A 26,089-nucleotide genomic window follows, 5' to 3' on the forward strand; every position below is an offset into this window, starting at 1 on the left:
TATAGTTTAAAGTCAGGTATTGTAATGCCCCCAGCTTCATTCTTTTTCTTTAGGATTGTTTTGGCTATTCGGGGTTTTTTATAGTTCCATATAAATCTGATGATTTTTTGTTCCATTTCTTTAAAAAATCTCATAGGAATTTTGATGGGAATTGCATTAAATTTGTATATTGCTTTGGGTAATATGGCCATTTTGATTATATTTATTCTTCCTATCCAAGAACAAGGAATATTTTTCCATCTCATTGTATCTTTTTCGATTTCCCTTAACAATGCTTTGTAATTTTCATTATATAGGTCCTTTACATTCTTTGTTATGTTTATTCCTAGGTATTTTATTTTTTTGGTTGCAATCGTGAAGGGGATTATTTTTTTGAGTTCGTTTTCTAATATTTCATTGTTGGCATAGAGAAAGGCTATGGACTTCTGTATGTTAATTTTGTATCCTGCGACCTTACTGTATTGGTTTATTGTTTCTAATAATCTTTTTGTGGAGTCCTTCGGGTTTTCGATGTATAGGATCATATCATCAGCAAAAAGTGATACCTTTACTTCTTCTTTTCCAATATGGATGCCTTTTATTTCTTTGTCTTGTCTGATTGCTCTGGCTAGAACCTCTAGTACCACATTAAATAAGAGTGGAGAGAGTGGACAACCCTGTCTTGTTCCTGATTTAAGGGGGAAAGCCTTCAGTTTAGTGCCATTTAATATGATGTTAGCTGATGGTTTATCATATATGGCCTTTATCATGTTGAGATATTTTCCTTCTATACCCATTTTGTTGAGAGTCTTAAACATAAAATTGTGTTGTATTTTATCGAAAGCCTTTTCTGTGTCTATTAATAAGATCATGTGGTTTTTGTTCTTTGTTTTGTTGATATGGTATATTACGTTAACTGTTTTATGTATGTTGAACCATCCTTGAGATTCTGGGATGAATCCCACTTGATCATGATGTATTATTTTTTTAATATGTTGTTGTATTCGATTTGCTAGTATTTTGTTTAGTATTTTAGCATCTGTATTCATTAGAGATATTGGTCTGTAGTTTTCTGTTTTTGTGCCATCCTTGCCTGGTTTTGGTATGAGGGTTATGTTGGCCTCATAAAATGTGTTTGGAAGTATTGCTTCTTCTTCAATTTTTTGGAAGACTTTCAGTAGAATAGGAACCAAGTCTTCTTTGAATGTTTGATAAAATTCGCTGGTATAACCGTCAGGGCCTGGACTTTTATTTTTGGGGGGGTTTTTAATGGTTTTTTCTATTTCTTCTCTACTAATAGGTCTGTTTAGGCTTTCTGCTTCTTCTTGACTCAGTCTAGGAAGGTTGTATTGTTCTAGGAATTTATCCATTTCTTCTAGATTGTTGAATTTAGTGGCATAAATTTTTTCATAGTATTCTACAATAATTCTTTGTATATCTACGGTGTTCGTGGTGATTTCTCCTCTTTCATTTTGGATTTTGTTTATATGAGTTCTTTCTCTTTTTTCCTTGGTAAGTCTTGCCAAGTGTTTGTCAATTTTGTTGATCTTTTCAAAGAACCAGCTCTTTGTTCTATTAATTTTTTCTATAGTTTTACTATTCTCTATTTCATTTATTTCTGCTCTGATTTTTATTATCTCCTTTCTTCGGCTGGTTTTGGGTTGTCTTTGTTCTTCTTTTTCTAGTTCCTTAAGGTGTGAAGTTAAGTGGTTCACTTGGGCTCTCTCTTGTTTGTTCATATAGGCCTGAAGTGATATGAACTTCCCTCTTAACACTGCTTTTGCTGCATCCCATAGATTCTGATATGTCGTATTGTCATTTTCATTAGTCTGTATATATCTTTTGATCTCTGCACTTATTTCTTCTTTGACCCATTCATTTTTTAAAAGTATGTTGTTTAGTATCCACATTTTTGTGGGATTTTTTTCCTCTTTTTTGCAGTTAAATTCTAGTTTTAAGGCTTTATGATCAAAAAATATGCATGGTACAACTTTGATTTTTCTGAATTTGCTGATGTTGTTTTTGTGGCCCAACATATGGTCAATTCTTGAGTATGATCCATGTACACTGGAGAAAAATGTATACTCAATCACTTTGGGATGAAATGTCCTGTAGATGTCTATCATATCCAGGTGCTCTAGTGTTTTGTTTAAGGCCACTATATCCTTGTTGATTCTCTGTTTAAATGACCGATCTAGAGCCGTCAGTGGTGTATTGAGGTCTCCAAGTATGATTGTAATTTTGTCAGTTTTTGTTTTAAGGTCAATAAGTAGCTGTCTTATATATTTTGGTGCTCCTTGGTTTGGTGCATATATATTAAGAATTGTTATGTCTTCTTGGTTCAGTGTCCCCTTAGCCATTATGAAATGGCCATTTTTGTCTCTGAGCACTTTTGTTGTTTTGTAGTCAGCATTATCCGATATGAGTATTGCTACGCCTGCTTTTTTTTGGATGTTATTTGCTTGGAGTATTGTTTTCCAGCCTTTCATTTTGAATTTGTTTTTATCCTTGTTACTTAGATGAGTTTCCTGTAGGCAGCATACAGTTCGATTTTCTTTTTTAATCCATTCTGCTACTCTGTGTCTTTTTATTGGTGAGTTTAATCCGTTTACATTTAGTATAATTATTGACACTTATGAGTTCCCTATTGCCATTTTATAGATTGCTTTCTGTTAGTTTTGTGTCTTGTTTGATCCTTCTCTTTCGTTTTTCTATCTTTTGTTATTATTTGGTTGTATTCCATACATCTTTCCTCTCTTGCTATCTTTTTTATCTCATGTGCTTCTGTGGTGGTTTTTTCAATGGTGGTTACCTTTAATTAATGAAAAGGGTTCCTACCCTGTTCATTGTAGTGCACTATTTTGTGAGTACTTTTGCACTCCATCGTCCTTTGCTACTGTTAATCTCCATCCTCTCCCCCCTTTCTTTTTGTTGTTGTCACAGTTTAAATTTGGTTTTATTGTGTTCTTCTTGGAGCTTTTACTTGTGGCTTTATTTTTTTTTTGTTCTTTGTATCTGATTGGAGAACCCCCTTTAGTAATTCCTGGAGTGGGGGTCTTCTGATGATAAATTCCCTCATCTTTTCTGTATCTGTGAATGTTTTTATTTCTCCTTCATATTTGAAGGATAGCTTTGATGGGTATATTATTCATGGCTGAAAGTTCCTCTCTTTCAGGACTTTAAATATTGGGGTCCACTCTCTTCTAGCTTGTAGAGTTTCTGCTGAGAAATCTGATGATAATCTAATGGGCCTTCCTTTATATGTTGTATTCTTCTTTTCCCTGGCTGCCTTGCGAATTTTTTCTTTGCTGTTGGTTTGTGTCAATTTCATTATGATATGCCTTGGAGTAGTTTTGTTGGGGTTAAGAAAACTTGGAGTTCTGTTTGCTTCTTGAACTTGAGGCTTTAGTTCTTTCCACAAGCTTGGGAAGTTCTCATCTATTATTTTTTTGAGTATGTTCCCCATTCCATTTTCTCTCATGTTCTCCATTCCGTTTTCTCTCTCTTCTCCCTCTGATATACCTATTATTCTTATGTTATTCTTTCTGATGGAGTCAGAGAATTCTTGTAGGGCTATCTCATTTTTATTTTTTATTTTTGAGTCTCTTTCTTCTTCTCTCTGTTGTGCTTCAAGTTGCTTGTCTTCTATTTCACTAATCCTCTCTTCTATCTGGCCTGTTCTATTAGCCAAGCTTGTTACCTCGTTTTTCAGCTCGTGAATTGAGTTTTTCATCTCTGTTTGATTTGTTTTTATAGTTTCAATTTCCTTGGACATATATTCTTTGTGTTCATTGAGTTGTTTTCTGAGCTCCCTAAATTGCCTTTCTGTGTTTTCTTGTATATCTCTGAGTATTTTTAGGATTTCTATCTTGAATTCTCTGTCATTTAGCTCCAAGATTTCCAATATATTAAATTTTTTCTCCATAGATTTTTCCTCATCTATCTGTGTTACCTCTCTTTCTTTTGTATCCATGATATTTGATTTTCTCTTCCTTAATGGCATCTGAGGGTGGTTTTGTTGATAGTATTGAGAGTTAATAAAGAATAAAAAGTTAAAAAAATAAAAAATTGAAAAAAGTTGTTTTTTTAAAATTAATGATGAAATAAAGAAAAATAAAATAAAATAAAAATTAAAAAAAGGAAATTATTCCCCCCCTCCTCTTTTCCTCTCCTCTCCTCTCCCCTCTTTCTTGAGAAAATCTTGTGGTGAACTTTGAATTATATTGTATTTAATAGAACAAACAATGCCTGTAATGGAGGGCTTGAATTGGGGAAAAGTAATAAAGGGGGAAGAAAAAAAATAAAAAAAATTTAAAAAGGGGGGTATGGACCCACAAAAAGCAAATAATGAAAAAATTTGGATCAAGAATAAAATGATTTGCATTTAGGTGTTGGTTGACTAAGAGTTATGATGAGAGGAATAAGAGGAAAACAGGAAAATGGGGGGCAAATTAAAAAATTACTATTGTATTTAGTGGAACAAGAGCTTGATAAAATGGAGAGCCATGGATGGGAGCACTGCTAGTGAGTTAAAAAGGTGAAGTTAAAAGCCCCCAAAATGCCACAAACATAAGTTTGAGTCCCAGATAAGATAATTTGTTCGTTATTGAGGTTTGAATGAGAGGAGAGGTAAAGGAGAAAGGAAGAAACTAATATAGAGGGAGAAAAGAAAGAAAGAGAGAGAAAAAAAGAGGGAACCACTAAAAGAAGAAAAAAGAAAAAATAGGAGAGAGAGAGAGAGAGAGAGAGAGAGAGAGTTAAGGGTTTTGGAGTGCAACCCTCATAGAGAGAAAGGAAGAGGAAAGAAAAGATAATGGGAGATGTAACACTTATGGGTAGTGTAGTTCAAGGAGAGGAGAGAGTAAGACCGGTAGAGAGTCCAACAAATTGGAGGAGGAAAAAAAAAAATTCAAGGATGAAGATAAGAGAAACAAACGAACAAATATAATAAAATGGGATAGGTTATAAAGTCTGCAGATTATTCTTGATTTTGAGAGGTTATCTTCTTGCTTTTTCTTTTCTCTCCCTCTTCCTGGTCGGTGACTCTGTACCCCAGGTTCTGCCCCTTTGGCACGCTCAGGTAGAGGTTTGCAGTTGATAAGTCTCTATGGCGATGTCATGTATTGTGCTTCAGTCTCGTTGGCAGTCGAGGCTCATTAGCATTTATAGGCTCTGACAGTGAGAGAGTCTGTGTTCCCGGAGCCTCTCTCCTAGTCTTTTCTTCCTCAATTAGTAGCCTGATAATCCAGCTATGGGGTTGCTGCTGCCTCTGCCTGGATAGTAAGAGGCTCAAAGAGCTGGCAACTCCCCACTCTATTCCCACTCAGCACAGGGCTCTGGGTAAGGCTCAGTCAGTCAGAGCTGCTAGCATAATCAGGCAGGGCTTCCGCCCACTCAAAGACCTCTGGCTCTGTCTGGTAACAAGGGTGGGCACCCACTCCCGGGGCGCTTGGAGTAAACTCTCGCTCACTATCTGCGCGCGCAGACAAGGATGTCAGGCTGGAAGTCTCACCCTCTGAGTGAAACCCCCCGCCCACACTGAAAAGTTCCAGCGTTGGAATTGATTCTCACTCCGTCCCCATGTGCAGCTTTTTCAAGGCGCTGGGGCGGCCTGAAATTCCACTTTTGGCCCACACAAAGGCCCCTGACTCTGCCCCTCTGTGGTATAACATGGGCTCCCTCTCCTGAGGTGCTGGGAGGAGTCTCTTGCCCACTCTCCGTGTGCACCACCAGGATATCAGACCAGCCGCCTCACCCTCTGAGTGAAACCTCTCCCGCACAGACAAGTTCCAGTGTTGGAATTAGTTCTCTCTCCCTTCTCGTGCGCAGCTCCCTCAGGGCACTGGGGCAGCCCAAGATTCCGCTTTTTGGCCCACACAAAGGCCCCTGACTCTGCCCCTCTGTGGGATAACATGGGCAGGCACTGCCGAGGCACTCGGAGGAAACTCTCGCTCACTATCTGCATGCGCAGACCGGGATATCAGACCAGTGGCCTCACCCTCTGAGTGAAACCCCCTTCCACACGTTAAAGTTCCAGCGTTGGAATTAGTTCTTGCTCCCTCCCCATGCACGGCTCCCCCAGGGCGCTGGGGCGGCCCGGAGATTCCACTTTCAGCCCACACAAATGCCTCTGACTCTGCCTCTCTGTGGGACAACACGGGCGCCCACTTCTGGGGCTTTGGAAGGAATCTCTCACCCACTATCTGTGCGTGCCGACCAGGAGATCGGGTAAAATGGCTGCCCTGCTTGTCTTTCTTTGTCTGCGTTTGGTGTGAGTGTTAGCTGTATTGCCCGGGTTGTCACAGGAACAGTTTTTCCTCGGCTTGGATCTCCGTGCCACAGCCTGGTTTGGCCATTTGTGCCGCAGCCTGGATCTATTCACCCCCTATGCCCACCTTAGTTTCTATATTCTCAGTTTCCAGTGAAAGCTGCTCTGTTTAGGTTAGTGAGGAAGGCGGAGCATTTCTTACTCCCTATTTCCTTCGGGGTTTGGTTATATATTTAGCCAATTTTTCGCTCGATCATACCTTCGGGTGTATTGCGAAACATCTGGAGGCTCCAAGGATAGGTTTTTTTGTTTCTGTTTGAAGATCTTGTTGAGTTTTGGGGGAGATTTATCGTTATCACTTCCTACCCTGCCATTACTCTCACTAGAACTATTTTTGATTCAACTTGACATATACTAAATTAACTAAGAAGTCAATTTAACAGGAGGATGAAGCACATACAACTATTCGTTTAGTTATATAGGTAAAACTATTTACAAAGTATTCCCACAGTATTTACAAATGAAGAAGGAAATAAATGAAAATACCTTTACATTGAGGAGGGATAGAACTCCAAAGGCCAGTTGCCATACAAGTAAGCGTGCTCTCTCCAATAAGCATATATTTCTCTGTTCCATTTGGAGAATCACAACTATAAATTATTTCTTCATTAAATACAAATGTATCCTTGTGGCCATTGGTGTATTTTCCATTTTTTATTTTTTCAGGTGTTTTACAGAAAATCTCTTAAAAAGAGATAAAGAAATAAGAGGAAAAATGAAAGATGAAAGATTAAGACAACATTAGTAAAATCCTATGAACCACCTTCAATAAAATTATTGACATATGATTTCTATGGTCTACTTGTGAATCCAATCATTTAAGTTTCTATATATCACCCCAACATCAAACCATGTAGAAATAAATGTTCAAAATAAAACTCATTTTCTTTACTATCTATATGAAATTCCTATATTTACCTATAAGGTCATGCTAAGTTTTGTTCTAGTCATTATAAAAGTTGCTGGAGCCTGACCAGGCAGTGGCGCCATGCATAGAGCATCGGACTGGGATGCGGAGGACCCAGGTTTGAGATCCCGAGGTTGCCAGCTTGAGCGTGGGCTCATCTGGTTTGAGCAAGGCTCACCAGCTTGAGCCCAAGGTTGCTGGCTCGAGCAAAGGGTCACTTGGTCTGTTGTAGCCCCCCGGGCAAGGCACATATGAGAAATCAATCAATGAACAACTAAGGAACCGCAACAAAGAATTGATGTTTCTCATCTCTCTCCCTTCCTGTCTGTCTGTCCCTATCTGTCCCTCCCTCTGACTCTCTCTGTCTCTGCCACAAAAAAAAAAAAAAGTTGCTGGAAATTTAATGAGAAAATTTGCTTGTGATTAAAAATAAAATTCACTGCTAATTAAGAAATGCTTTATAATTTATAAATATATCCATTTACTAACACATTGGTTCACAATAATATTAAGAAATTGCCTTCACTTTTATCCTTGTAAAGTACAGTGCAATTTACCAGAAGCTATAAATTGTGTTACTTCAGAACAGATTGAATCTATATGTCTTCCTTTAGCCAGATTATGAAGAGATTTATAAAAATGTAAAACAATGCCACTATTCTCCGTATTTGTTTTGGAATTTTTTTTATTTTGTGTAGAAAACCCTTGGAATATTTTACAATGTATTGAGTTTACTATTTTAAAAAATAAATTGACAAATAATTACTTTAGAAATTTCTCAGTTTTAATTCCAGTAATAATGAATGTCAATTGGCATAATCCACATAAAGCAAAGCTCTTTGGGGTCTTCGTTAATTCAAAAACATTAAGGGCAAACAAATGTTGGTAAGAATGTGGAGAAAAAGGAGCCCTCCTGCACTGTTGGTGAGAATGTAAATTGATGCAACCACTATGGAAAACAGTTGTGAGGGTCTTCAAAATATTAAATATAGAAGTATCATACGATCCAGAAATTCTACTTATGGGTATTTATGGGAAAAAAACAAAAATATGAATTCAAAAGATAAGCACACTCCTAGGATCTTGGTAGCATTATTAAAATTTCCAAGATATGGAAGCAATCTATTGATGGAAGGCTTCCGTCAATAGATAAATGGATAAAAAAGATGTGAGATATTTATCTATGTGTATATATGTATACATATATAATATACAAAACTACATACACATATAATGGAATATTATTCAGCCATAAATAAAAACGAAATACTGTCGTTTCCAACAGCATAGAGGCACCTAGAAGGTATTATGCTAAGTAGAGTAAAGCAGACACAGAAGTAACTACCATATGATTTCACTTTTATGTGGGATCTACTATAAGAAACCAAACAAAACAGAAATAAACTCATAGATATAGAGAACAAAATCATGATTTCAAGTAAAGGGGGCTGGGAGGGTGAGTAAATAAGGTGAAGGAGAATTAGAGGTATAGACTTTCAGTTATAAGAGATAAGTCACCAGGATGAGGTAATGTACAGCCCAGGGAATATATTCAATAGTAATGGAATAAATTTATATTGTGACAAATGTTTCCCAGACTTATTGTAGTCATTACAGTGTAAGGCCCATAAATATTTAATTACTATGTTGTACATCTGAAACTAATATACTATTGTATGTCAACTATACTTTAATTTCAAAAAAGTTAGCATAAATATGTCTCAAGGTTACAATGATTTGGAATTGCTGATCTAAATTCTAAAGTGAAAATTTACTTACTTTCACATTTGGGGGCATCACCATCCCAAAACACTTTTGTTCCATTAAATTTACAGTTCAGAATTTGTTTACCAACTAAGTGATAACTAAATGAAAAAAATAAAGAAAAGGTTACTTTTTTTCCCTCAGTTAACCAGATGTATATAAAAAGAGGAAAATTTCACATAGTTGTTTTTCCACACTACATTAATTTGCAGGGGCATTTTCTTAATTGACATAATATAATGAAAATTCTAACTAGATCTAGAATTTGATCCTTTTTTGCATTTGAACACTTGCTGGCTAAGACCAAAGATATCTAAATCTGTTATGCCTGACAGTCTGGCCTCCTTGCTATTTCTGGTAATTGCATGCACATTAATTTATCAATATATATCTATCTTTGTTCCTTGTATTCTGCTTAGTCAGGACAACAAACAGAGACCAGGCCCTAGAGCCTGCCTGACTGCATTTGAGACCCAGCTCCACAACTGACTTGTTATTTGAGCTTGGGCAAGTCCCTTAAATGCTTCTCTTTTTTCCTTTCCTTATCTGTAAAAAGAAGATAACAGTATATATCTCATGGTGTTGTTTTAGTATTAGATGAGTTAGTATCTGACACATAGAGAGTGTAGGTAAGTTTTAGTTTTTATTAATACAGCCATACCTCAAGAGATGTTATGGGTTTGATTCTAGACCACGTCAATAAAGTGAATATCACAAAAAATCGAGTCATACAAATGTTTTGGTTTACCCATGCATACAAAGTTTTATGTACACTATCCTGTAGTCTATTAAGTGTACAATATCATTACATCTAAAGAAACAATGTTTATACATTAATTAAAACATACTTTATTGCTAAAAAAAATGCTAACGAACATTTGAGCCTTTAGCTGAGTTGTAATATTTTTGCTAGTGGAGAGTTAAACCTTGATATTGATGAAAATGCAATATCTGTGAAGTGCAACAAAGCAAAGAACAATAAAATGAGGTATGCATGTAGTCTTTAAATCAGGATTATTTTTAGGAATAGCTGATGCATCCTACTTAATAAAATCTTCTCTGATGGTTTAAATTCACAGTTCTTTCTTATTCTGGATTCTCCTTGCAGTAATCATGAATAACTATACTGCTCACAAAAATTAGCAGATATTTTATAGCTTCATATTCATTTTGAAATATCTCCTAAGTTTTGTGAGCAGTATATTTGGTACTTTCTATTTACTATTTTGCTTTGACATTTCTCTGTATATATTATGTTTCTCAATAATGTTATAATTTCTTTGAGAAGAATTTATGTCTTAAATATATCATATCCCTCAAAATCCTTTAGCAGTCTCTCTCTGTAACTATTAAACAGATGTTCCATTATTTTTATTTGATTAAGTTAAAAATAGTGAAACTGCTTGTACATAGTTCCAATTGGTTATTACATCAAGGTTCATTTTCTCCATATTTGATTGTTGAAAGAAAGACTTCTGAAAAGTTGAGTGGGAAGCACTAGGACTCTGTCTCTCCAAGTAGACAACAATTTCAATGGCAGAATCTGCTTGATGTAACTGTTTTGGAACTCTGGAAACTATTGAAGGCTTGTGACTTCCAGGAAGACTCCAACAGTGAATATAATTTCAGCTTTTAGGAAAACAGCAGTTACACATTCTCACTGTTGACAATGTAGCAGGAAGCTGTGTGTATGTTCTTGGAGCAGCTTACAGCAGCCAGATGGGCAAAAAAGCCCTGTCTTACCAATCTCAGGGCTCTGTGCTCTGATAACTGCTTCTGATCACAAGGAAATGGACAAAAAGATGGGCAGCCATTGTCGTGACATCTCCTCCCTCTTTAGCCAGCCATTGCTCTCTAGCTGAAATGACTTTCTGGGGACTTAAAGATCCTGCACCCTTTCTTTTCCTACTTCATGTTTTTCCTTTCCTCTCTCAGGAGCCAGACATTAATAACACAGATCTTCAAAATTACTGCAGATATATGAAAGATTAGAAATTGAGTGCATGTACTCAAGAAAAGGCTCAGAAACAACCTGAGAAGACCTTCAATTTACATCTCAGGCTGTTCTTCAACACAGAGACACCCTACAACAATAAAAAACACAGAAACAATAACAAAACCCAGCAAGGTTTAAGGAAGTGGAAAAGAATGATCACATTATTAAATTGAAATACAGTATTCTATCAAAAAAATCACAAGGCATACAAAGAAAGAGGAATGTATGGTCCATTTTAAAAAAATCAACAGAAACTGTTCCTGGTAAAGTCCTCATGGCTGATTTACTAGACAAAGACTTTAATTAACTATCTTAAAGATGCTCAGAGAACTAAATGAGGAAATGAAGAAAGTCAAGAAAATGATGTGTGAACGAATTAAAATATCAATGAGACATAAACCTAAAAAAAAAAAGAAGATATTCTCAGTTCAAAAGTACAACTGCAATTAAAAATTCGCTAGAGAGATTAAAACCAGATTTGATCAGGTAGAAGAAAAAATCAATGAACATGAAGTCAGGATAATGAAAATTATTCTGTCTAAAGAACAGAAAGAAGCAAGAGTGAAAAAAACTTAACAGAGCCTAATGGAGCTGTGGGGTTCCATAAAGCAAATCAACATTTTCATTATGAAAACATCCAAAGGAGAAAGAAATGGGGAAAAAATATATATATATATTTGAAGAAACCTTGTCTGACAACTCCCAAATTTGATAAAAGACATGAATATAAACATCCAAGAACAAAGTGACCTACAGGTAAAATGCTTTCAAAGTGATCCACACTAAGCCACAACATTTGGAGAACAGTTGATTCTCCAAATGTGCATGTCTCATATCTGTGGATTTAACCAACCAAGAATTGAAAATATTCTTAAAAAGAAAAAATTCATTTTTTCCATAAATAAAATAGTGTAACAACTATTTCTATAGTGTTTACATTATATTAGGTATTATAAGTAATGTAGAGGTGATTCAAAGTGTATTGGAGGATGTCTGTAGGTTATATGCAAACACTATGCCCTTTAATAAAAGAGACTTAGGTTGGTAACCACAGGGTGGGTATGGGGAGTGTTGAGAATAATCCCCCATTGATACCTAGAAACTATTGTAATTAAACTTTCAAAAACCTAAGACAAAGAGAGAATCTTGAAACTAGGAAGAGAGAAATGAGTCATCACACACAAGAGACCCTTAATCAGATAATTAGTAGATCATCAGAAACTCAGAAACTTTGGAACCCAGGAGACAGTGGGCTGATATACTAAAAGCACTAAAAGAAAAAAAACAACTACACTTGAAACCAAAAATACTCTATCCAGTAAAACTTCTCTCAAAAGTGTGAGGGAGAAAAAGACAGTCTCATGTAAACAAAAGCTGAGGGAATGTGTAGCCACTAGAACTTTCCTGCAAGAATTTCTAAGAGTCCTCCAAGATCAAATAAAAGGACACTAAAATTAATTCTGACCCATATGGAGAAATAAACATCACTAAAGGTAAATACATGGGCAATTATAAAAGGTTGTATTATTGTTACAATTGTTTGTAACTAATTTTTGTGTTCTGTACAACTTAAGAAAAAAAATACATTTAAAGAAAACTATTATGAGCATAAAAACTAGTATCATATTACTGTAACCTTTTTTTCCCCAAGTGAAAGGAGAGGAGAGAGACAGATTCCTGCCAGCATCCTGACTGGGATCCACCCTCACAACCCCCTTCTGGGGCCTATGCCCTGCCTGCTCTTCTTGGGCCATTCTCTTTTAGCACCTGAGGCAGATTCCACGGAGCCATCATCAGCGCCTGCTCGGTGCTGATGTGCTTGGACCAATCAAGTCATGGCTGTGGTAGGGAAAGAGAGATACAGAGAGAGAAGGGGGAGGGGGATGGGTAGAGAAGTAAATGGTCGCTTCTCCTGTGTGCCCTGACTAGGACTCAAACCGGGATATCCACATGCTGGGCCAACACTCTACCACTGAACAAAAAACAGTTAGGGCTATAACTTTCTTTTTTAACTGCAAATCTTGTTTTCTATATAAGTTAAGAGCTAATGAATTTAAAAGAACTATCAACTTATGCTCTTCTGCTTTGGAACAAGCATAAAAAGATGTAATTTGTGAAGTAACAATGAAATGGGGTAGTTACAGAGCTATAAAGGAGTTAGCCTTTTGTGTCTTAAACTGGTATACATTCTAATTTAGATTGATGTAACTTTAGGCTTTTATATGTAATCCCCACAGTAATCATAAAGAAAACAGCCATCAAATATACACAAAAGAAAATGAGAAAAGAATTCAAATATTTTATTACAAAAAGACAAACAACAACAAAAAAAGACCATAGCAATGCAGGAAGTGGACAAAAAAAGATATCAGGCATATAGAAAGCAAGTAGCACAAAGACAAATGTTCCTCCTTATTACTAACTAGTTTACACTTAAGTAACAAACTCTCAATAAAAAGAAAAATGTTGGCATAATGGATCAAAACATATGATTCTACTAATGCTGTCTACAAGAGACTGATTTGAGATCCAAAGAGAAAATTAAGTTGAAATGAATGGTTAGAAAGAGCTATCCCATGCAAACAGTTATTCCCAAAAGAGCAAGGGTGGTTATACTAACATCAGATAAAACAGATTTAAAATCTAAATAGTTTACAAGAGACAAAGAACTTTAAATATTATTAATTAAAAGTACATATAACAAGGAGATATAACAGTTATAAGTATTTATGACAGCTAATGACCATTAAAATATGTGCAACAAACAAAATTAAAGAAACACATATTGATACATAACACTCATTTCTACAATAATAAGACTTTAATACTTTATTCACAATAAAGGATAGAACACCAGACAGAAGATATGTTAGGAATTATTAGAGAACTTCAACAACACAACATTTCTGTTAACCCTCCTTCAACTCTGAGAATTATTATTTTTAAAAATAAAGTATACTTTGTTGTCAAGAATAGTCACAATGATTACATTTGTGATGCTTACAATAAGCTTATTATTACATATAAAAAGGCTTATATAATTTGGCTTTTCATCACATTAAATTTCTTTCTATTAAGTACATATCTTTTCAGTCTCCATAAAAAGCACCAAGTTGATTGGCTACAAGTACAACTTGACACACAGAAAGCAAAATAAAATCGACATTATGGACATGCTTAAGAGAGAAAAACAATATAGAGCTAGTAACATTTACCTCTTTTTTTTAAGAATCAACTTACCCATAATCACAATAATAATGAATGTCTTTACCAAATTCAGTGCCACCTTGTGGGTAAGTTACTCGACCATTTTCAATTCGTAGAGTAACACATCTATCTTCTAAAAAGATATTTCAAATTTATTTTTTATACAAATTTCAAAATAGTTTTAAATCAAAATCAAAATTCTATACTTTTTTTTTCAATTCTTACAACATTATTTTCCTCAGCTAACTATTATAAGGAAAAATATAAAATTCACCTTTACCCAATCAACCAACTGCCTACAAAGAAACTCCTGGGAGATTTGTCAAATCCTGAAAATCTGTGTGGCTACCTAACATCTATTTTCACATGAGAAAATCATCACTGCCTTATCATGTATTTTTTTAAAAATGCTAAAATAAGCATATATGCATACAAAAGAAAGTTTTTTGGCCCTGGCTGGTTGGCTCAGTGGTAGAGCATCGGCCTGGCGTGCAGGAGTCCTGGGTTTGATTCCCGGCCAGGGCACACAGGAGAAGTGCCCATCTGCTTCTCCACCCCTCCCCCTCTCCTTCCTCTCTGTCTCTCTCTTCCCCTCCCACAGCCAAGGCTCCATTGGAGCAAAGTTGGCCTGGGTGCTAAGGATGGCTCTGTGGCCTCCGCATCAGGCGCTAGAGTGGCTCTGGTTGCAACAGAGCGACGCCCCAGATGGGCAGAGCATCGCCCCCTAGTGGGCGTGCCTGGTGGATCCCGGTGGGGCACATGTGGGAGTCTGTCTGACTGCATCCCCGTTTCCAACTTCAGAGAAATACAAAAAAAGAAAATAAATAAATAAATAAACAAAAGAAAGTTTTCCATTACTTACTGTGACAAGCCTCTTCAAGTTGGTGCCATGTGCCATCTGCCTTACAAAATGTATTGCGGGGCAAAAGTACTGAATAATAGTATCCTGGTTTACAATCAAAATATATTCTCTCCCCAATATTATATGAACGTTTAGCGTTTCCCCTGAGTTGCATAGTTTTATATGTTGGTAGAGTAAAACATGTATCTAAAAATAAGAAAACAAAAACATAAAAATAAAATATGCACTCTCTTTGACCAGCAGGGACTGTGGCCTGGCAGCAGGCAGGTAGTACAGAATAAATAGAAAAGTCCTTGGCATAATATTAAATAATTGTTCCCTGCTTTTATCCAAGTTCTTAGTAGTGGATAATGTGCCACATGTGCTTTGAGTAACATTCTATTAGCATTTGGTTTGTTGGGGAATAAGTTCAATTTTTATTCCACAGTAAATTTAAGAAACAAAATCAATGTCTTAGGTCTTGAAAGTATTTATATAGATGTATGCACCATGTCCCTTGTTCTAAATTCATTTCAAAATTTACTTTTCTCCTCAAAAGTCTTCTATAGTATACAGCACACTGCTCAAATTACCCTTTCACAGTTTGAAACAAATTTATGATCACTTGTACTTCAGGCTCAATCTCTTCTCAAGAGGCAAATTCCTTGAAGTCAGGGGTCATATGCCTACTTCTACTACTATACTCTACCCAGTACTCAAGAAATGCTAGGGTAAGGGGTGATGATTAAATAAGCATTCTGTATTTCATAGGTGGAAATAAATACAGATTAAAGTATTTTGAAATATAAGAATTCACTTCATAGATTTTGTATTAGTGAAATGAGCATTTTATATAAGTAAATATATGCCATGTAAATATCACAATTAACTACATTAAATTGCACAACAGGAAAAAAAAAACCCCTGCTTTTTTGGACATTATTTTAAATATAATATTGATATAATCTCCCTTCACTGATCAATGAATCATGCATTCCCTCAGAAGCTCCCTGAGGTAGATCCAATATATCCCTACAATAAAGCTACTACATTGTTATGCTTTTAGATTTTTTTACTTATTTTTTGTAGCTCTTGTGCTCCCTGGTATAATTTTTATTTCAGCAATTCCTCTTCTTTTAAATTATTTCAAAACCAAACACTATTAGAATAATTATGTAAAGCAATGTGGTGGAGCTACACCAAGTAAAAAAAAAAAAAATGCACAGGCCCTTCCTATATGGTTAAAGAAGTAAGGAGAAAGGAGATAGATCTATTTTGATTCCCAAGGAATTTTTCATTTCTTACTCCCTGGACTAGTCTTAATGGTGAGACAAATCATAAGACCTCTATAAAAAAGTAAAATTCTATTCTTCTTTTACACGACAGTCTAAATTGGAAAATTTTTTATCTTTACACAGTCCAATATTTCTTTTCCACGATACCCTAAAATCGACTTACTGGCAAAATGTTTTCAGCATTCCCACTATACTGACCTTGATATCTAAATGTTCCTCAAACAGCTGTCCAAGACAAAACAAAAGCAAAAAGCAACCCAAAGCCCTAGTAATTAACAGCATTGTTTAAAAGGGGATTAGTATAGAGGTGAGTTTTATTAACATTATATTTACTGAACACCTTGAGCTAGACATTCATACTTACAATAGGAAAACAAACATGAGCTATACATTCTATGCAATTCTGTTCAGATACAAATGCACATCATCATTCTAGAATTTCCTCGAACCATCAAGAAGGAAATCATATAACAGAGTGTCTGTGATTAAATTATGTAAGTATTCTTTGCTTTATGCACTCAATCTCAGAAACTATCCTGAAAGCACAGAGAAAAGAGGATTGCTAATATGACTTTCCATACAATACCATACTTTTAATATATGGTAAATGTATATATATATTACTCATTCCATTCAATGAAACAGATATCAAATTTAGTGGATGCAGCCTTTTGGTTTATGAGCTGTAGGGGAAAACCCATATTACTATTACTTATTACTAATTTCTTACGATTCTCATTTCTCACTTGGTTTGGCTACCAGTATCTTTCAGGGCGTTTCAGCTCTTCCCTTAAAGAAAACCCAACCTAATGAACACAAGAAAAACATTGTCCAAAAGACATTTGGGAATAGAAGAAAATATGGTTTATATTGTATGGAAATAGAAAGGCAAATCCATGGCTTAAAAAAATAAAAAATAAAAAAGCAACAGCCCGCAAACGAATTGGCAATACTATTTGAGGGAAACAAGCAACCCCCGTTACCTTTATGTACAAAACACATTGCGCTACCTTCCTAATTCTTCTAAATCTCAGCGCCCAGACAGGAGCTCTCACTTAAGGGTTCCACGAACAAAATGCGCTCCCCACATCCCGTACAAGGCAAATAGTGATTTTTCTTGCCCTACACTCCACACCTCTGGCCTGGACACTTCCATAAAGCGCACACACCGCGTAACACCTGACCCCCAGTCCCCCAACCAAACCCAATGGGGCACAAACACCCCGCTCACCAAGGCATCCCCCGCGCAGGAAACACAGCGCGAACACTCCCTACCGGCACAGCACTGGCCCTAGCAACATCCCCAAGCAAAGGGCACTCCACAGCCAGCCCTGACTTTTAGGGCTTCCCATCCTGATTGACTCAGTCCCCTAAAACCTGCAAGCCTTTGCTGGAGACAAAGATTCACCCTGGTGAACACCCCGCGGCGTCCGACGTCCCGCGAGGCTCAGTGCGGACCGTCAAGCAGCTCTAACCGCGGGCACCGCCGGGTCCCCACGACCCGGATCCGCCACAGGACAGCCCTGAGGATCCGTGGCTGAGCCTTGCGCCCCAGCCCCGCACCGCCCGGGTCGACCAAGCCCCGTGCCTCCGACCCCACAGGCCGAACGAATCCCCCGCCCTGGGCTCTGGTTTGCCTGCTCCCCCGCCCGCTCCAGTTTACCTCTGAAGTGCACACCTTCCCCAACGATCCATCTACCGAAGGATGTTGGTAACTGGAGTACTAGGGCCACCAAACTGATCCCCACAAAGCACCACGAAAAAGAGACACTCTCAGGGCGGCGGGGAGGAGTCCTGCGCATCCCGCAAGACGCCGTCATTTTTCTGGACATCAGCCGGAAACCGAAAGGACAGTGAGCATTTATATAAATATGTTACCTTTTCGAACGCGGGTACCAGACGCAACAATCCCCAGACTCACAAAGGGTTAAGTGACAGCAGGTGGGTGTGACCTGCGCCTCCGACTGGGGTGGGCGGGCCCAATCCGAGAGAAGAAAGGCGGGGCCCGCGCGGGAGTTGGCAAAGTAGCACATCTGGCTTGTCTTTACCGGGTTCTAACACCTCAAGTTCTGTTGGCAGCTCTGGACAGGAAACTAGAGCTGGCCAAGTCTTCACGGTGCCTTTCCTCTAACCCTGGATATAAGAACAAAGCACACTGACCTGAAAACACAAGCCCAGAGCCTAGTAGACAGTGGGTCACCTAAGGGCAAACAAATACCCCCCTCGGGTTCCACTTTTGTCCTAGGGGCCCCAGACTGTCAGTAGTGCCAGAGTCCTTGCTCAAAATTGACATTAATCAGGCATAATTAGGGACAGTGTTTGAGATTTCCGTGGTTGAATGCCTGCCACAGAATCCCGTCAAAGACGGCTAGCTTTCAAAATCACCAAGATACTTTGGCCATTGCACTCCCAATCCCTAATGTAATGACTCTACCCCCTAATCCTTCCAGAGGACCCCTGGGAAGGTAAATTATTAAACACTGTGCCATTAAGCATATTGGGCTTCAACCTATGGGGCCCTTGCCTTTTAGTAATAAAATATTTTATTGAAAAAAATGCATAAACTTGAGAAAGGTAAGGACAAGGGTTTACTAAATGGCAAATTCTTTTTTTTTTTTTTACAGGGACAGAGAGAGAGAGAGAGAGAGAGAGAGAGAGAGAGTCAGAGAGAGGGATAGACAGGCAGGAACGGAGAGAGATGAGAAGCATCAATCATTAATTACTTTTTGTTGTGACACCTTAGTTGTTCATTGATTGCTTTCTCATATGTGCCTTGACCACGGGCCTTCAGCAGACTGACTAACCCCTTGCTCGAGCCAGAGACCTTGGGTCCAAGCTGGTGAGCTTTTAGCTCAAGCCAGATGAGCCCACGCTCAAGCTGGCGACCTCGGGGTCTCGAACCTGGGTCCTCTGCATCCCAGTCAGATGCTCTATCCACTGCACCACTGCCCTGTCAGGCAATGGCAAATTCTTAAAAGAGATGAATGTCATTAGTGATAGGATGGTTAGAAAACAGTTAAGAGAAGTAGATCGTTTCTGGCTAAAGGATCTCAAACAACACTAAGAAATTACGAATGAGCAAGACTATTTTTTGGGGGGGGGTAGAGTTGTTAAAAGAATAAAAGTCACGTGACAGTCATAAAAGAGCAAACAAAAGGAACTAACATTTTTTTTCACAATAGTTGGCAAACAATGAAAACGACAACCAATGTGAGTGAACATTTTGATGGACCAGAGCCCTCAAAATTTTAGTTTTAACATAACTACTCTGTATGTGAAAAGACTTAAAATGGAAATAGCTTTCAAACTACCCGTTTCATTTAAAGTTTATCCCATAGAAACTATTTGAGCTGTGAGCCAAGGTGTATAATTTTGGAAAAAATATAAACCCAAAGTGTCTAGTAAAAGTCTTAAGGAATCAATGGTAGGCAACTTCATGGGATGGAATTCTATGCAACAAGCAGTATAAAAAAATATCAGTGTGAGAAACTGCTCTATTTGCTAAGTGGAAAACGCCGACTCCAGATCAGTACATACCTTATGATATTTCTTTTATTAAAAAAATAGTATAGTGATACATGTAAAAGAGATTAGTTGGTAATATACCACCACTAAGTAATAGTTGATAGGATTGTGGATATTTTCTTTTCTTTGTGCCTTTAGTTTTCTATATTGACCCTATGTTATATGTGAAATAAGGTAAAAAAAATATTTCCTTTAATTTGTTTCTTGGTTTTGCCATTATTCTACTTATCTGCTCCTCCTCATAACAAGTCTCCTTGAAAGAGTTGTGTATAGTTGATGTCTCTAATTTTTCTCTTAAGCTCACTTCAGTCAGGGTCTTGTTCCCTTACTCTCCACCAAAACTATTCTTGTTGAGTTCACTAACAAGTTTTGTGCTGCTAAATACAATGGACAGTTTTTACTACTCATCTTTCTTGATCTATCAGCAGCATTTGACAGAGTTGATTCCTCTCTTCATCTTAAATTTCTTTCTTCATATGACTTCTGGACCACCACACTCAGGGTGTTTTTCTTCCCCCTTCTGTCAAGGGTGCGTCTTTACTTCTTTGTTGGTTCCTTCTCAAACCAGGACTCCTAATGTTGGAGGACCCAAGGCTCAGCACTTGGACATTTTTTTTCCACTAGCCTCTTTCTCACCTTTAGTGACCTTATTTAATCTTGATATTATGTACTCCCACACACTGACAAGGCCCAAATTTGTATCTCAAGGCTGGACTTATTTTGTAAATCAGGCTGCCTTCTTGACACTTCTACTTGGATGTCTATTTGATACTTCATACTTCACACATCTCCAAAGTGGAACTCCTGGTTTATTTCCTTGATCCTGTTTTTACATTCGCAGGCGTGTTACTTAACAGCAATTTTACCCTTCCAGTTTCTCAGGGCAAAATATGCTGACATTGTCATTGACAATGCTTTATATTCTCATATTCTGATACAAACTGTTTTTTAAAAAGCCTATTGTCAATATTTTTAAAATGCATGCGGAATTTGACCTCTTCTCACCAACTTGGTGGTAGCCCTCACAGCTTCTTGCCTGGATCATTGTCAGAGAGTCCTCACCGATTCTCCATCTGCCAACCTTGGCTTTCTAAACTCTGTTCTTAACACAGTAGTTAAGGTGACCATTTACTCCTCCACTTAATCCTTCCAATGGTTTCCAACAGAATAAACATCAAGTTTATTCAGTGACTTGGCATACTCTACGTGATCACTCATCCTCACCCTCCTTCCCTTATCTCTCTGACTTCTTCTCTACCACGTTCTCCCTCAGTCAGTCCCTACTAAGCCACACTGGCCACAGCATGCACACACCTTCTAGTCATTGCACTTGCTGATCTTTCTTCCTGGAATGATCTTACCCTACGGGTCTGGTTCCTTGCTGTTTTCTCAGTGAGGACTTCTTTTCACCACCCTGCCCTCTCTATCCCCCATTCCTTCTTTATTTCATTTCATAATACTTATCATCTTATTTATTTTATTCTTAACATTTTACTATTTATTCAAATATTTGTTGAATGCATGAATGAGTTTAAAAAAATGGGGACATCATTTGGCAATATGACATAGGTAAGTTAACAATTTCTCTGCATGATTCAAAGAACTGTGCAATAGAACCATATATATTTAGTATTATATTTATTGAGAAACAGAAGGAAATGCTGTTATAGAAATTAATGAAAATATCTCAATATAATTGAATACTCGTTTATCTCCTAATTAGGTTGCTGGGTTGTGTGGATCTGTAGAATATACTTCCTGTGTTTCTAAATAAAGATCTCCTTCTGTAGGGCTTGTATTTGTATAATAATTGCCAAGTGGAAGAAGAAAGAAAAAAGTAAAACTTTTATTCATGGCCACAATTTCTATAAAGATGTAACAGTTGTTCTCTTTCCACAATTCACAACACATGGTAAGTACTTTCCATGGATGATTCCATTTTATTATCCGAAGTAGCCTATGAAATAATCACTATAATTCCTGTTTTTGGAAAGGTCCATAAAAATAAATAATTTGTTTGGCTGATAAGGATCCAGGTTAGAAGTTGACATTAGGCTGCTTTACCTCAGATCCAGTACTCTAAATGACTGATAAATGCGACCCTCAGTTTGAAAAAAAATCAAAAGAAGCATTTATCTTAAAATGTGATCATATATATTTACCTATTTGGAACAAAATTTTCCAATCTAACTTGAAAGAAACTTTTATATTTGATGTTTAATTCAAAATCCTTACATGGTCACACAGCACTAAAACTTTAAATGACTTTTTAGAGAACATATTTAATTTCCTTCTTGAAAGTACATACATCTCACCGTGCTTCTACAACTACTTTGCTGAACTTAACAAAGGACAAGAAAATGTGATTATACAACCATGTAGAACTCTGAAATAAAGTATTACAAAATTACTGGGAAAGAAAGATTACTTCTGAGGTTCCTTATAGCATGCCATTAAGTACCATATTTAAGAGGTCAGCTTATAAAAGATACATTAAGAATAGTATAAAGTAGTAGTTTTTCAGTTATGATAATATTTATATCTCATCAAAATATCTTAGTTGACTAGAAAAAATTAGCATAGTTATTTCTTCAAATGTTAGATGGCTTTTAAAATATTTAATTTTGTTACTGGATATCCATTTTTAAATGATTACTTATGTTATTTACAAAAAGTAGTTAAGGGAGTTCAACTGCTATATCAACTATCAAAAAATAAAATGAAGCTGTTTAGAAAATAGAAATAAAACAAGAGTGAGGCTAAGCAATTTAATGTAATATATTTGGTTCATGCCATTATAGGCATTTATATATAGTATTGGTATAATCATGTTAATAAACTTAATAATTAATAGAAACAATTTGAATTATTTGAGCTTGTAGGCATTCCCAAAGTTTGTAAATATTCCTACATATGCAATGTTCTGAAAGCAAATTTAGGAGCACGAAGAAAAGACACAGAAACCACACTTTTTTAATTTAATTTTATAATTACTAAAATTATCCTCTAACTTCCTGTGAGGAAAGCCATGCAAATGACACTCCCCTATTTTTCCCTCTTGAGACCTTTTGCTCCGTTGAATTCTTCAAAACTACTGTCTCTTAGCTTTCTTCCACCCTTGACTGTTCTTTCCCCTCTTGCCTTTTAAGCCTTACTGTCCTTCTGAGATTGGTTTTAACCCATATATTTTTTCTTTTTTTAATTAATTTTAATGAGGTGACATTGATAAATCAGGGTACATATGTTCAGAGAGAACATCTCCAGGTTACTTTGACATTTGATTATGCTGCATTCCCATCACCCAAAGTCAAATTGTCTTCTGTCACCTTCTAACTGGTTTTCTTTGTGCTCCTCCCCTCCCCCAACCCCTTCCCTCTCCTCCTCCCCACTCCCCGTAACCCCCACACTCTTGTCCATGTCTCTGAGTCTCATTTTTATGTCCCACCTATGTATGGAATCATATAGTTCTCAGTGTTTTTTTTTTATTTACTTATTTCGCTCAGTATAATGTTATCAAGGTCCATCCATGTTGTTGTAAATGATCTGATGTCATCATTTCTTATGGCTGAGTAGTGCTCCATTGTATATATGTACCAAAGCTTTTTAATCCACTTGTCCACTGATGGACACTTGGGCTGTTTCCAGATCTTTGCTATTGTGAACAATGCTGCCATAAACATGGGGGTGCATTTCTTCTTTTGAAACAGTGCTATGGTGTTCTTGGAGTATATTCCTAAAAGTGGGATAGCTGTTAACTCCTATTTTTACATGTTATGTTTCTTTGGTCCAAAAACTTCAATTGTGATTTAAATGTAACCTACCTGAATCCAGGCCCCTCCCTTGAGTCCCACATCACAGGTGCCACAAAGTGGTATAGTCAGAACTGAACTCATAATCTTTCCTTACAAAACTGCCCCTCTCTTCTTTTAGTAAAACATGAGGACCACCCAGTGACCTCTACTTGACTCTGTCTTTGTGTCTCCTTCTTCCTACTTTCAAGTGGACATTAAATCCTGAAAATCCTACATTCTTAATAGTGAAGACACCTCTTGCATCTGTTCCATCCTCTTGATCCCACCACAGCTGCATTGGCTGATGGCCCGTTCCTGCCCTTTTGTGAAAATGCAAATCTGAACATATTTTTTGCTTGCCTAGGTTTCTATAGGATAAGCCCCAACTCCTTGTTATGGCCTGAAAGCTTTTGATGATCTACCTCCTGACCATCTTTCTAGATTCCCTAAATGTCTGTTAAATGGAACATTAGATCCAAAAGAAGGTAAACGCATTATGTGAAAAAAAATGTGTAATCCAATTAGTTTGGGAAACACTGGTTTAAACATTAAACTGGGTTCTTTATAATAGGATTTTATTCCCATGATGATTATGAATCTTCATGAGAAAAATATAGTATGCACTATTTCCTTATCTCATTTGGTCACAAAATGCTCTTTCCTGAAGTCAAGTCATTTAAACACCATCCTCTGGTGAACATGACAGTCGAACATACATCCCAACTGTAGACCCTTGCCAGACTTGCCTTGCTCAGGCCCTCTCAGGCTTCAAAGAAGCTACTCAGGTTCATAGATGCCATCATTACACAGTTTCAGTGCAACCCCTCCATGTTCAATACCTACTTTAGGCATTGTACAACTGTGAACAATGTATTCAGATGGCACCAGGTAATATAGTATTTTAAAGAAATTTTGCTGGAGTTTGTGGTTGACATGTTAGAATCATCGGACTTGGTTATCTCTCCTGTGTTTCTGCTATCTGAGCTAACCCTTATAAAAAAGTTCCTAGAATCCTATTTCATCCTCTAGGACTAAGGCTTTTTCCATCCAATCAGACCTGTACAGTTATGTCCCCATTAACATCTTCACCCACCAATCAGAGCAGCTCATTTCTGGCCAACCAGGACAGTGCCTTTTGGATCACTCAAATTGTGAGGATTTGGAATTTTCATTTGCATGAGGATGGACTAGTCAAGGACCAGGGGTGGAGAATTCTGCCTATGTGAGCCAGCTTCTTTCTGATTCAAGCTTACTTTCCCTTTTAACAAAAGGCTGAAGGCTGCATTAACCTGGCTGAGCTGAAACACCAAAGAAGTCTCACCAGAACAGGATGGAGCAAACCAACACACGTCAGAAAAGACCAGTGCAGCACAAAGCAGACTGGCAGGAAGCAGAGCAGAACAGCAAGGAGCCGAGCAGAGCAGAGCTATCGAGGCGGAGAGGGGTCCACTGCCTACTGGCTCCAGGGCTGCCTCACAGCTGTGCTATTTTCACTGTCATGCTTTATTACAATTGAGCTGTTCGGCAGTGAATAGTTTCCTCCTTTACGGGTACCAAATTAGGGATTCCTGTTGGCGTTGATTTGGCATCAATGACTATTAATTGACATGTAAGATACCATGTTCCTGGTCCTGTTACCTCATTGTTATATTACTTTAATATAACTTATGTTTCTGTGTTTAATTTCAAACAAGAATTAAACTTACTGTTTTCTGTGTTTTAATATCATGTGTAAGGTGACACTAACCAAGAAGATACAAATGATGAAATCTGCAGAAAGACCTAAAAAGAAAGTAGAGAGGATCCAATGCCAGAAAAATATCACTTATATAGTTTTGAAGTGATTTTGGAGCCTATTCCTAGTGGTGGGTAAAGTGGCATGTTACTTTTATACTTGTCTTTTCTGGGCCATATTAGTATTGAATTCTTAAATAATCATACTTGGGTTTAAGGTTTTTCTAATTTAATCTAGTCTTCATTTAATCTAAAACACCAAGCATTTGACCACAGGATTACAGTCAAGTTCTGCTGGGCTTTTCTGTCCTTCCCAGTTTTATTAGTATTATTCTAGTCACTGGGGTAAAATTAGGATCTCAGGACACCAGACTCACATGACTTTGCATAAAAACATTTCACTGTCAGTTGTGAAAGATTTTGCTACTGCATAATAAGCCAGCTTATTTTGACAATGCCAAATGATGGACAAGACCAAGGGTAAATGTAATCCAAACTTTCAATTTAAAAATTAGAAAGGGCTGGCTGTTCAGAACATTTATTTAAATCTATCTAAAAGTGACAATTTGTAATGTGAAAGGCACATTAAAACATTCTTGAGAAGTGATAATTCCCTATGAGTTATACTGAAGAGTGTGATATAGGGCCTCAAATCACACATACACACACACACACACACACACACACACACACACACACACTCAAGCTTATTGAACTTAAAA

General features: G+C 37.1%; 1 protein-coding gene across 3 annotated transcripts in view; it reads right to left on the bottom strand.

The window, feature by feature from the left end:
• Positions 1-26,089, bottom strand: part of LOC136390835 (membrane cofactor protein-like) — a 75,835-nt gene that overhangs the window by 21,039 nt on the left and 28,707 nt on the right. Inside the window, exons 1-5 of one of the 3 annotated variants that reach the window (XM_066361861.1) lie at positions 18,196-18,248; positions 15,044-15,229; positions 14,215-14,314; positions 8,994-9,079; positions 6,794-6,991 (exon numbers count right to left, since the gene is read on the bottom strand). In XM_066361861.1, the coding sequence (XP_066217958.1) occupies positions 6,794-6,991; positions 8,994-9,079; positions 14,215-14,314; positions 15,044-15,197 (538 nt within the window). In that variant the 5' untranslated portion in view covers positions 15,198-15,229; positions 18,196-18,248. Of the gene's footprint in view, positions 1-6,793; positions 6,992-8,993; positions 9,080-14,214; positions 14,315-15,043; positions 15,230-17,327; positions 17,446-18,195; positions 18,249-26,089 lie in introns of those variants that run through there. The other 2 variants (XM_066361863.1, XM_066361860.1) reach the window with 2 other exon arrangements.

The sequence above is a fragment of the Saccopteryx leptura genome, chromosome 2 (genome assembly GCF_036850995.1).
Source record: "Saccopteryx leptura isolate mSacLep1 chromosome 2, mSacLep1_pri_phased_curated, whole genome shotgun sequence".
Lineage (NCBI taxonomy): Eukaryota > Metazoa > Chordata > Mammalia > Chiroptera > Emballonuridae > Saccopteryx > Saccopteryx leptura.